Source organism: Entelurus aequoreus, linkage group LG25, assembly GCF_033978785.1.
Source record: "Entelurus aequoreus isolate RoL-2023_Sb linkage group LG25, RoL_Eaeq_v1.1, whole genome shotgun sequence".
In the NCBI taxonomy this organism is placed as follows: domain Eukaryota; kingdom Metazoa; phylum Chordata; class Actinopteri; order Syngnathiformes; family Syngnathidae; genus Entelurus; species Entelurus aequoreus.
The window spans coordinates 2,182,048-2,196,211 of NC_084755.1; the positions used below are offsets into that span (position 1 = coordinate 2,182,048).

The 14,164-nt window shown below is 40.3% G+C and overlaps 1 protein-coding gene across 3 annotated transcripts in view; it reads left to right on the forward strand.

Moving 5' to 3' along the window:
- The window catches only part of LOC133642999 (axin-2-like), a 54,686-nt gene that overhangs the window by 10,368 nt on the left and 30,154 nt on the right, over window positions 1-14,164 (forward strand). For all 3 annotated transcript variants that reach the window (XM_062037417.1, XM_062037418.1, XM_062037419.1), the window contains exon 3: window positions 1,806-1,928. In XM_062037417.1, the coding sequence (XP_061893401.1) occupies window positions 1,806-1,928 (123 nt within the window). The remainder of the gene's footprint in view (window positions 1-1,805; window positions 1,929-14,164) is intronic.

Sequence of the window (14,164 nt, forward strand, 5' to 3'; positions counted from 1 at the left end):
AGCAAAAGTGAGGGGGCACCTCTTGGAATAAAGCGAGGGAGTAGAAAGGATAAACGGCAGGGGAAGAATGCAAGGCCAGCTGCGTTAAATACCTGACTCTTTGCAAGCCCCCCCCCCCCCTCTGAAGGTCAAGCCTGGAGCTGGAGGGGGGGGGCCCTATACAGTGTTAGTCATGCTAGCCCACCCCCTTGCTTCCCAACACACACTCATGCATCCATTATGGCCACTCCCCCTCGTCTCCTCCCCCTGTATCGTGGCAAGGATGCATGCACAGCGGGACATCAATGTTCAGGAAAGAGTGAGCGAGGGAAGTGGAAAGCTGCTGGCTTTTTAAGATGGAAGAAATGGGGCATAAAAAAGGGGGGAAGGTGGTCTCCCAGTGCACTTGCGTGTTAAATGTCGGGTATTTAGAGGTTACCCTGTTGCAAAGAACTCCAGTGTTTCCCACACATTCATTTATTTGTGGCGGCCCGCCACGAAAGAATTACGTCCGCCACAAATAAAAAAAAACTATTTGTATTTATTATTATTTATTTTTTTGTCCTGTCCAGCTTCTTAGGTAAATCATATAGTTGATGTAGATGCCCATATAGGCTGTTCAGATCTTGTTGCCTTATTTGTATTTGATCACTACTGTTTTCTGTTTGTTTGTTACTGACTGTGGCAGGACACCTCTGCCTCTGTTTCAGTTTATGTTGCTGGTAAATAATATGGTTGTAGCAGTAGGCTAAAGTTAAATTATTTAGTATGCACTAATTAAAGGGGCAGAGCTTTAAGAGACATGTTAGCTTTTATATTTTATAAGATATATTTTTTGTAAGAACCACAATTAATACATATATTTCAGTGAATAAATTATTGTTCAAATCTGTATATAAATATGTACATAAAGTGTTGTAATTATATTGTAAAATGGATGGATAAAACAAAACTGTTATTATTAATTAGTAATAGAGATGTCCGATAATATCGGTCTGCCGATATTATCGGCCGATAAATGCGTTAAAATGTAATATCGGAAATTATCGGTTTTTTTATTATCAGTATCGTTTTTTGTTGTTGTTTTTTTTAAATAAAATCCACATAAAAAACACAAGATACACTTACAATTAGTGCACCAACCCAAAAAACCTCCCTCCCCCATTTACACTCATTCACACAAAAGGGTTGTTTCTTTCTGTTATTAATATTCTGCTTCCTACATTATATATCAATATATATCAATACAGTCTGCAAGGGATACAGTCCGTAAGCACACATGATTGTGCGTGCTGCTGCTCCACTAATAATACTAACCTTTAACAGTTAATTTTACAAATTTTCATTAATTACTAGTTTCTATGTAACTGTTTTTATATTGTTTTACTTTCTTTTTTATTCAAGAAAATGTTTTTAATTTATTTCTTATTTTATTTGATTCATTTTTTTAAAAAGTACCTTATCTTCACCATACCTGGTTGTCCAAATTAGGCATAATAATGTGTTAATTCCACGACTGTATATATCGGTTGATATCGGTATCGGTTGATATCGGTATCGGTAATTAAAGAGTTGGACAATATCGGCATATCGGATATCGACAAAAAGCCATTATCGGACAGCCCTAATTAGTAAGACAACATTTTTTGAGCCTTTTTAGAGAAAATAATTTCATTGTAGTAAATTATGCAAATTACTCGATGATATGGTGACCACGCCCCCACCGCCACAGGTCTCTTGGCAGTTTATGGGAAACACTGAACTCATCTGTTAGATGGTCACTACAATACGGGCGCTGGCCTGATTGTTTTTGTTGCACCTTTCAGGTCCCACAAGGGTGGAGATGTGTGTCACATGGGCTCATTTGCCCCCGTCAGCAGCACCAACGACAGCGAGGTGTCCAGCGACGCCTTGACGGACGATTCCCTGTCCGTCACCGACAGCAGTGTGTAAGTTTGCAAAAAAAACATTGTCTTTGAAGAGCCCCTTTTGATGGATAGTGGAAATCCATAGAATGTAACAATCTTTGCTTATGTGTAGCAAACTCTTTTATTTTATTTTTTTCACATAAACGTAAAGGAAATTAGTATTGTATTTGTTTATTTGAAGGACAGTGTGCAGTTGCATTAAGAAGATGGCTGCACCAGATTTTGCACCATGCTAATTTCGATCCGTAGTCCTTTTATGGTGCGTCTAACATCCACAATAAAATGACTCAGGATTGAAATTACACAACAATATTAAAATTACATAATTAAGTTAAAGTACCGAATATTGTCACACACACACTAGGTGTGGCGAAATTATTCTCTGCATTTGACCCATCACCCTTGATCACCCCACTGGGAGGTGAGGGGAGCAGTGGGCAGCAGCGGTGGCTAGGGATGTCCGATAATATCGGCCTGCCGATATTATCGGCCGATAAATGCGTTAAAATGTAATATCGGAAATTATTGGTATCAGTTTTTTTATTATCGGTATCGTTTTTTTTTTTTTTTTAATTAAATCAACATAAAAAACACAAGATACACTTACAATTAATGCACCAACCCAAAAAACCTCCCTCCTCATTCACACAAAAGGGTTGTTTCTTTCTGTTATTAATATTCTGCTTCCTACATTATATATCAATATATATCAATACAGTCTGCAAGGGATACAGTCCGTAAGCACACATGATTGTGCGTGCTGCTGGTCCACTAATAGTACTAACCTTTAAGATTAAAGAATAAAGTACCAATGATTGTCACACACACACTAGATGTGGTGAAATTTGTCCTCTGCATTTGTCCCATCCCCTTGGGGAGCAGTGGGCAGCAGCGGCGCCGCGCCCGGGAATCATTTTGGTGATTTAACCCCCAACTCCAACCCTTTGTTGCTGAGTGCCAAGCAGGGAGGTTATGGGTCCCATTTTTATAGTCTTTGGTATGACTCTTTAACAGTTAATGTTACTCATTTTCATTAATTACTAGTTTCTATGTAACTGTTTTTATATTGTTTTACTTTCTTTTTTATTCAAGAAAATGTTTTTAATTTATTTATCTTATTTTATTTTATAATTTTTTTTTAAAAAGTACCTTATCTTCACCATACCTGGTTGTCCAAATTAGACATAATAATGTGTTAAATTCACGACTGTATATATCGGTTGATATCGGTATCGGTAATTAAAGAGTTGGACAATATCGGATATCGGCAAAAAGCCATTATCGGACATCCCTAGCGGTGGCCGTGCCCGGTAATCATTTTTGGTGATTTTTACCCCCAATTCCAACCTTTGATGCTGAGCTCCAAGCAGGGAGGTAATGGGTCCTATTTTTATAGTCTTTGGTATGACTCGGCCGGGGTTTGAACTCACAACCTACCGGTCTCAGGGCGGACACTCTAACCACTAGGCCCCTGCAGAAGTATATACAGTGCAGCAGTTTTTATCAAAGTCCACATGCAATGCAGTAGCCATCTGATGATACCCATAAGGGTATCATTCAATAACTATATACCCCATTGAGATTGCATACATAAAAAAGTTTGCGATGTTACAAGATTGGAATGGTACTCAAATCTTGTACTCAGACTACTCCCGCCAGGGTATCATCTGACGGTCAACTACCTGCCTGGTATTGATAATGTGAGCAGGACTGGTGGTCTAAAAGCCAGTCTTTGACTGCTTGTCAGAAGCTGTGAAAACTAGAGTTGTTCTTTAGATCGTCTGCGAGACCATTCCATTCTTTCATGGCTTGATATGAAAAAGCTGACGCCTCCAATGGGTTGTGGTCAAAATGTGTTGGAAGACGATCCAGCATACATGTAATACAAATACCCTTAAACGTGTTTAATCGTTAACAAATGATTGGTGACTTAAGGGCTACTTGCTACCAAGTCCACGTGGTTCTGCAAAGACATTGCGTCGGTGACCTGGAGGTCTGTATCAAATTTAGCGGTGAAACGGCTGTTTTCTCAAGCACATTCAGCTTGGTGAGAAATTTCAAGTCAATCTGGCTCATGAGGCTAGAGTCAAGGCCTTGACGGACCATTCCCTGTCCGTCACGGACACAGCAGTGTGTAAGTTTACAAAAACACTGTCTTTGAGAGCCCCCTTTTGATGGATAGTGGAAATCCATAGAATGTAACAATCTTTGCTTATGTAAATGAAAATTGTGAGGCCTCCAATGGGTTGTGGTCAAAATGTGTTGGAAGACGAGCCAGCATACATCTACAAACCCCGTTTCCATATGAGTTGGGAAATTGTGTTAGATGTAAATATAAACGGATTACAATGATTTGCAAATCCTTTTCAAGCCATATTCAGTTGAATGCACTACAAAGACAACATATTTGACGTTCAAACTCATAAGCTTTATTTTATTTTTTGCAAATAATAATTAACTTAGAATTTCATGGCTGCAACACGTGCCAAAGTAGTTGGGAAAGGGCATGTTCACCACTGTGTTACATGGCCTTTCCTTTTAACAACACTCAGTTTTTGAAGCTTCTCAGGTGGAATTCTTTCCCATTCTTGCTTGATGTACAGCTTAAGTTGTTCAACAGTCCGGGGGTCTCCCTTGTGCTATTTTAGGCTTCATAATACGCCACCCATTTTCAATGTCTGGACTACAGGCAGGCCAGTCTAGTACCCGCACTCTTCTACTATGAACACGTGGCTTGGCATTGTCTTGCTGAAATAAGCAGGGGCGTCCATGGTAACGTTGCTTGGATGGCAACATATGTTGCTCCAAAACCTGTTTGTACCTTTCAGCATTAATGGCGCCTTCACAGATGTGTAAGTTACCCATGTCTTGGGCACTAATACACCCCCATACCATCACAGATGCTGGCTTTTCAACTTTGCGCCTATAACAATCCGGATGGTTCTTTTCCTCTTTGGTCCGGAGGACACGACGTCCACAGTTTCCAAAAACAATTTGAAATGTGGACTCGTCAGACCACAGAACACTTTTCCACTTTGTATCAGTCCATCTTAGATGAGCTCAGGCCCAGCGAAGCCGACGGCGTTTCTGGGTGTTGTTGATAAACGGTTTTCGCCTTGCATAGGAGATGTAGCGACCAACTGTAGTTACTGACAGTGGGTTTCTGAAGTGTTCCTGAGCCCGTGTGGTGATATCCTTTACACACTGATGTCGCTTGTTGATGCAGGACAGCCTGAGGGATGGAAGGTCACGGGCTTAGCTGCTTACGTGCAGTGATTTCTCCAGATTCTCTGAACCCTTTGATGATATTACGGAGCGTAGATGGTGAAATCCCTAAATTCCTTGCAATAGCTGCTTGAGAAATGTTTTTCTTAAACTGTTCAACAATTTGCTCAGGCATTTGTTGACAAAGTGGTGACCCTCGCCCCATCCTTGTTTGTGAATGACTGAGCATTTCATGGAATCTACTTTTATACCCAATCATGGCACCCACCTGTTCCCAATTTGCCTGTTCACCTGTGGGATGTTCCAAATAAGTGTTTGATGAACATTCCTCAACTTTATCAGTATTTATTGCCACCTTTCCCAACTTCTTTGTCACGTGTTGCTGGCATCAAATTATAAAGTTAATGATTATTTGCAAAAAAAAAATGTTTATCAGTTTGAACATCAAATATGTTGTCTTTGTAGCATATGCAACTGAATATGGCTTGAAAATGATTTGCAAATCATTGTATTCCGTTTATATTTACATCTAACACAATTTCCCAACTCATATGGAAACGGGGTTTGTAATATAAATACCCTTAAACGTGTTTAATCATTAACAAATGATTGGTGACTTAAGGGCTCCTTGCTACCAAGTCCACATGGTTCTGCAAAGTCATTTGGTTTGACGGCGTCCGTGTTTTCCGACAAATCTTGCACACGTGTGCACGTCGGTGACCTGGAGGTCTGTATCAGATTTAGCAGTGAAACGGCTGTTTTCTCAAGCACATTCAGCTCGGTGAGAAATTTCAAGCCAATCTGGCTTATGAGTAGGGATGATGTTTGATAAGAAATTATCGAGTTCGAGCCTATTATCGAATCCTCTTATCGAACCGATTCCTTATCGATTCTCTTATCGAGTCCAGATAGGTTGTTGTATATGGAAAAAAACACAATATTTGGTTTAACAAAAGCTCACTTTTATTATATAATAAAAAAAATAAAATCTAATAAATAAATAAATATTGACTATTACCCCCCTAAAAAAATAAAATAAAATAAATAAATATTGACTGTTGTTACCCAAAGTATATTAAGTGGGATTTTTCAGAGAAACAAATATATACAGTAACTCAAAAACAAGCTGTCTCTGTGATCACTATAGGTGTATAAATAATAATATAGTGTTAAATAAAATCAGTCCCTTGGGCACAAAACTGAAAATAATACAGCTCTCCAAAAAGTGCACTTCTGCTGCTATTGGAACATAACTGTTTGTTATGATGCTTTGACATTTTTGCACCTTATTTCTTTATTGAAAGAAAATTCTATGAAGAGAAAAGTTGTTTGCAAATGTGGTTACAATGCTAATAAATGAAAAGTTAAAGCTAAAAAAAGAAATACACTTTATTGAGTTAACATTATTTCTTTATAGGGGGAAAAATGTTATGAGCTAGAGAATATAACAACTTCACTACCCAGCATGCAACGGGAGTTACGAGCCTGCGCGGTAGCCCCGAAAAGTGTTGCATGTTGCCACGCTGTGAAAGTAAACGTCAAGAACTCAGCCAACACGCCTCGTCTGCATTATTTATAATTAGACAGACAACACATATACAGTGTGATTTTGTAACGTTTACAAGGAAAGAAAAACAAAAGTTAAAAAAGTGAGATATGTTGTATATATATGTATGTGCTGCGGTTGTTTTAAGAACGTTGCGACAGCTGCCGTAAAGGAGGTGCGTTGCTAGCCTGGTTGCTATGTTTCCGGTTGGTCGTAAAAGTGTTGGTCATGTGTTTTACCCTGCTCAAATCTCTCAGTAAAGTTATTCGATGGATTATAGCTTTTGTTTTGAACTTTATTACACCTTGGAGCGCTTTTTCCCGTCCATTGTTTTCCTGCTTTCGCTATCTGCGCCTAATGACTGAGCTACGTGACGTCATTTATTGTGATGTCCCACGGAGCATTTCTGGTCGGGACGGGATTCGAATAAAGAATCAACTCTTTTCCTTTACTATAGTGGTCTCGATAACGGGTACCGGTTCTCAAAAAGGGATTCGAGTCCGAGGACTCGGTTCTTTTCTTATCAAACAACCGGGAAAACCGGTTTCGAGTATCATCCCTACTTATGAGGCTTAAGTCGAGGCCTTTGTAGTCACATTGGATACTGCTGACTTGCTACTTTTGAATGTGTCTGTAACAGGGAAGTAGTGTCACTCTACAATGCGGCCGTTTCAATGGAAGTGTCGTGCCGGCTAATTACACTAAATGATAGGCTTGATGCGTGCCGTCCCGTTTAAGATGTTTGGGTGTGAGGCTGCATTGTTTTTTTCATGATGTCAGGAAACTTTGAAAAATGCCACACACAGTCAGAGAGCAATGACACCCGTTTGGGTGGCGTCCAACGGCCGCAGTGTTCATTCTGTGTTCAGTGATCATTGTTAAAAGTGCACACAGTGCGTACGTGCCGGCGGCCTTGTTCCTGGAACAGATTCCTGGGCGTAATGACGTGTCATTTAGGTGACACGAGGTCACGCCGTGGTCATTGCTCACGTCCAGGAGTGCTCCGATCAGGTGTGGACGGGAAGTTTTTCAGTAACTATGAACGTTCACATGTAACACTCACATTGGCTTTTTCGAGTTGTCTCAAGAATATTCGAACACACCAAAGTCCGTATCCGGTTTGTACTTGGCACAGAGCCGCCATCGCCTCATAACGTCCGCTCGTTTTGCTTAAGACGGAATTGCGAGTGTTAAAGAAATAAAAAGGGGCGGCAGCAGTAGTAGAGGACGCAGTTGGGTGGGAAGAGAACGAGAGCGGCGGAGGGGGAATATTTTTTTTTTTTTTTTTGCTTATATCTTATTTATGGATTTGCTTGGACGCTGGGGAATGCAGCTGCGCAGACTTCAAACATTACCTTATCTTACAAACCAGCCTTTTGATGTGCGGAGATCAGAGGCAGCGCTTGCCAAATGAAGATTGGGGCGGGAGGGGGAGGAGGCGGTGGCAGTACGGCGGGCGGGGGGGTGTGGGCCTTATGCGCATGACTGTGGCATTTCAAAGCAAAAGTAGAAAAGTGCTCCTCAGTTAAGGCTCGGTCACCAGGAAACGGCAGCTTAACGCGGAGAAAAGACAACTGTTTGGCTCCGGTTTGAAGTTTGGAGCGTGACTGTTTGATGACTTTTGTTCAACCCCATCAGCGCCTGTTGATAGCTTGAAAACTAGCGTAGCAACACGCTCTTCAATAAGAAGGAGAGTCGTGTTGCGTCGTGTTCTTCTGGGCGTACTCGCGCTAGGCTAATTGTAGCACGCCTGCACACCAACAGTCTGGTTGTCGTCAAGTTGGGCGCAATTCTCTTCCTTTGGGGCGATGATACAATAATCATTGAATGACTGTAACGCCATCCCTCCTCGCAAATTGTCGACAGAATCAGAATCAGAAATACTTTAATAGTCCCCGAGGGGAAATTTAAGATTTTCAGCACAATCCCATTCAAGAGCAGTCAAACATTACAGGGAGACAGAACAGGATCGCTGACGGGTCTGCCATCTTTCGGCGCCCCTTACAAAAAAGGTGAGAAACAGGTATATTCAGTCTAAGCCTGGGCCCCTGGAGAGGGGGTCCAGACTGAGGCCAAGGGGGGAAACAACCTCATAGCCATAGCACACATAATCATGTGTGTAAGAGGGAAATATCAAAGGACATTAAAGAGTATAGCTGATGCAACCAGCCCCTTCTACACACAGCCACAAAAGTCAAACAACAACAAAAACAAACAAAAAAAACATATACAGTGTTGTGGCCTCTGCGGGAGCATGGCCAGAGACAGGAGCAGACCCAACAAAGCAACCAAGAGAGCCGACTCCACCCTCGGCCGCCCACCAACTCTTGGCCAGTGTCCAGTCTGCATGCATATTTCATAACGGAATAAAAAAAATAAACTGAAAGTAGGGGTGTAACGGTACACAAAAATTTAGATTCGGTACGTACCTCAGTTTAGAGTTCACAGTTCGGTTCATTTTCGGCACAGTAAGAAAACAACAAAATATAAATTTTGGGGTTATTTATTTACCAAATTTGCAAAATCTTCCACCAAAAATATTTTTCTTAGTGGAATATTTGATGTGAAGTAATGGGAACCTTGGATAGGTCAATAATTCTTAATAACATTGATTTTGATTCAATATTATGTTTTGAGCAATGACAGTTTGAAAGAAAAAAAACAGCTTTGTTTTATTGCAACTTTTTCTAAATTACATTTAACCTTTAAGCTTTTTTATTTCACTTTTGTTATGTTTTTGTTTATTTTAAGAGTATTTTTAGAATGTGCCGTGGGCCTTTTAAAACATTAGCTGTGGGCCGCAAATGGCCTCCGGGGCACACTTTTGACACCCCTGCTATAGATAATAAAAAATTAAATGTGATAAATCTATGGATAAAAAGCAGAGCCTGTCGACGCATGCGCGTTTATCATAACTCTCTCTCTCTGTCTCTGCCCCTCCCTCACCAATGCTGCTGCATACACAATTTGTTTTGTTTTTAACCCCTTCTTAACCCTGAACGTACATTGAAAATACACGCAACCCTAACTCAAAATGCCGGACATTTGAGGCATTTAAGAAACTCCGCCCTGACAGCTCCGCAAAAGAGGACATGTCCGGTGAAAAGAGAACGTATGGTCAGTCTATCGTAGCCCGTTAGCTGCTAGCATGCCGTGTGTTGTGCCTCGGTGTGCATTGTTTACACAACGTGCGTTACGCTACTTAATATGTCCGTGTGGAATCAATGCTATCTTGCACAAAAAGAGGAAATTGAAGTAATTTGGCGGCGTAGTAGTGTTGGCCCACACAAGCAAACGGGCTGACGGAATTTGTTCAGTGTGTCAAGTCGAGCACCGGGTGTGAGTACGCCCTAAACGTGAGCTAAAAAGTGTCATCATCTGCTTATTGCTGCACTCAACTGTGTCGCGCGTTTGTCGTAAAACTCGGCGGCGAACATGTCTCTAATGTCGCAACTGTTTATATAGCTAACGCAGCTAATACCATAAAACCTACAAACGTTAGACTTTAAACTAGTCGGACACGTTTTTTATTATTACTGTACAGGTGGCGTGCAAGGCTTGTTGGGATCACTCCATCCCATATCACTAGTTAGTAATTAAGTAAGTAAGTACATTTTATTTATAAAGCGCTGTACAAAACATAGGTGAAGTAAAACAACAATTCAATTTAAAACAACATCATAAAAAGGATACAAAGTGGATTAAAAATTGAAGTTAAAAGGTGCATTAACTGAAAGCTTTACTAAAAAGAGAAGTTTTCAAATGTTTCTTAGAAGTTTCAACACAGTCAAGATCACGGAGGGGACTGGTGCAAGTTGTTCCAGAGTCTGGGAGCTATAGCTTGGAATGCCAGGTCTCCACGGGTTTTAGAACCAGTTTTGGGAGATCTTTAGAAGACCCTGACCTGAAGACCGGAGGTTGCGCCCTGAAGAGTAGGGGCCTAACAAGTCATTGATGTACGGAGGGGCCCCACCAGGACTAAAATCAAACTCAATGCGGAATGTAACTGGAAGCCGATGAAGACTGGATAAAACGGGGGTGATGTGGGCTGTTCTGGGTGCACCGGTCTAAAGTCTGGCAGCCGCATTTTGTACAGTCTGAAGTCCATACTTGCCAACCTTGAGACCTCCAATATCGGGAGGTGGGGGCAGGGGGGGGCGTGGTTATTTACAGCTAGAATTCACCAACTCGAGTATTTCATATATATTTCATATATATATATATATATATATATATATATATATATATATATATATATATATATATATATATATATATATATATATATATATATATATATATATGTATGAAATACTTGACTTTCAGTGAATTCTAGCTATATATATATATATATATATATATATATATATATATATATATATATATATATATATATATATATATATATATATATATATATATATATATATATATATTTATTTATTTTATTGTATTTACATAAAAGAAATACTTGAATTTCAGTGTTCCGGTGGCTATCCATTAGATGGCAGTATTGTCCTGTTTAACTTCTCCGTTCATGATGAGTATATCATTTCGGCCACCGTGTTCAATGGAGAAGTCTGTTCTACATATTTACAGGCAACATACCCCTTCCCCTTCGAACTGTCCTGGATGAACTGAAATTCTTGTTTCCATTCATTTTGGAACTTGCAAGCGTATTTCTTCATCTTGCTCGTCGACGGCGTCGCCATGTCTGTAATTTCCTCGTTCTTCTGCTTCGTCTCCTTGTTGTGTGCGCAGTTGTGCACTCTACTCTCTAAAAGCCCTAGATGTTATGACGTCATTAGGCAGGCAAGCTGTTTATATTGTGGGAAAGCGGACGTGAGAACAGGCTGTCCCCACTCAGTCTCAGGTCCGCATTGAGCTGGAGGGGGCGTGGCCTCCAGCTCCGGCTGAATACCGGGAGTTTGTCGGGAGAAAATCTCTGCCGGGACGTTGTCGGGAGAGGCGCTGAATACCGGGATTCTCCCGCTAAAAACGGGAGGGTTGGCAAGTATGTTGAAGTCTCTTTAGCGGTGACTTGTTGTTAAGAGTGAAAAGAGAATTAAAATAGTCAATGCGAGACGAAACGAACGCGTGAATGATCATTTCGAGATCCAATTTTGACAACATATTTCTCACATTAGAAATACTTCTGAGATGATAAAAACAGTTTTTGGTCAGTTGACCACCGTGACCCTCCAAAGACATGGACCGTGCCGTGTGTTTGTTGTAAAACTCGGCGGCGAACATAGATAGATGGATAGTACTTTATTGATTCCTTCAGGAGAGATCCCTCAGGAAAATTAAAATTCCAGCAGCAGTGATTGAGATCGAATTTAAAAGGTAAATAATAGGGGTATAAATGGAAATTAAAATTAAAAAAAATTACAATAAGAATAAAAATATAACCGTAAAAATAAGAATATAACAAGAGAAACTAGACAGTTGTGCCCATGTTATGAAAATGTATTGCAACATGTCTCAACATGAGCTCAGCTCATTTTATTACCTATTCCGTGTTATATGTGTTTTATGTTGCACCATTGCACCAAGAAAAATTCCTAGTTTGTGAACCCGTTCTCAAACAATGGCAATAAAAACTATTCTGATTCTGATTCTCTAATGCAGTGTTTTTCAACCACTAGTGTGCCGTGAGATACAGTCTGGTGTGCCGTGGGAGATGATCTAATTTTACCTATTTGGGTTAAAAAAAATTTTTGCAAACCAGTAATTATAATCTGATAATAATGTGCCATTGTGAGTGTCTGTACTGTCTGGAGATCGGCAGACTTACCACGTTATACTCTTCCATATCAGTAGGTGGCAGCCGGTAGCTAATTGATTTGTAGATGTCGGAAACAGCGGGAGGCAGCGTGCAGGTAAAAAGGTGTCTAATGCTTAAACCAAAAATAAACAAAAAGGTGAGTGCCCCTAAGAAAAGGCATTGAAGCTTAGGGAAGGCTATGCGGAACAAAACTAAAACTGAACTGGCTACAAAGTAAACAAAAACAGAATGCTGGACGACAGCAAAGACTTACTGTGGAGCAGAGACGGTGTCCACAAAGTACATCCGAACATGACATGACAATCAACAATGTCCCCACAAAGGATTTAAAACAACTGAAATAGTCTTGATTGCTAAAACAAAGCAGGTGTGGGGGAATAGCGGTCAAGGAAGACATGAAACTGCTACAGGAAAATACCAAAAAAAGAGAAAAAGCCACCAAAATAGGAGCGCAAGACAAGAAGTAAAACACTACACACAGGAAAGCAGCAAAAAAGTCCAAATAAGTCAGGGTGTGATGTGACAGGTGGTGACAGTACACCTACTTTGAGACAAGAGCTATATTGATGCATGCTTGGTTATGCTTTAAAGTCATATCCAACAATTGCGACAACAACTTTTTATTGTCAATATCGGCTGCTGGGTTTCATATTTTAATGATTTCTGCTGGTGGTGTGCCTCCGCATTTTTTCTATGAAAAAAATGTGCCTTGGCTCAAAAAAGGTTGGAAAAACACTGCTCTGTCACAACTGTTTATGTAGCTAACGCAGCTAATACCATAAAACCTACAAACATTAGACATTAAACTAGTCTGACAGGTTTTTTTTATTGTTCCAACTAGAGATGACCGAGAATGGCTTTTTTACCGATATTCCGATATTGTCCAACTCTTTATTACCGATATGGATATATACAGTGGTGGAATTAACACATTATTATGCCTAATTTTGTTGTGATGCCCCGCTGGATGCATTAAACAATGTAACAAGGTTTTCCAAAATAAATCAACTCAAGTTATGGGAAAAAAGTGCCAACATGGCACTGCCATATTTATTATTGAAGTGCATTATTTTTTTTTAACATGCCTCAAAACAGCAGCTTGGAATTTGGGACATGCTCTCCCTGAGAGAGCATGAGGAGGTTGAGGTGGGCGGGTTTGGGGGGTGTATATCGTAGCGTCCCGGAAGAGTTAGTGCTGCAAGGGGTTCTGGGTATTTGTTCTGTTGTGTTTGTGTTGTGTTACGGTGCAGATGTTCTCCCGAAATGTGTTTGTCATTCTTGTTTGGTGTGGGTTCACAGTGTGGCGCATGTTCGTAACAGTGTTGAAGTTGTTTATACGGTCACCCTCAGTGTGACCTGTATGGCTGTTGACCAAGTATGCCTTGCATTCACTTGTGTGTGTGTGTGAAAAGATGTAGATATTATGTGACTGGGCCGGCACGCAAAGGCAGTGCCTTTAAGGTTTATTGGCGCTCTGTACTTCTCCCTACGTCCGTGTACACAGCGGCCTTTTAAAAAGTCATACATTTTACTTTTTGAAACCGATACCGACAATTTTGAGACAGATACCGATAATTTACGATATTAAATTTTAAAGCATTTATCGGCCGATAATATCGTCAGTCCGGACATCCCTAGTTCCAACTAGGGTTGCAACAAGTAATCTATTAAATCGATTAAAATCGATTATTAAAATAG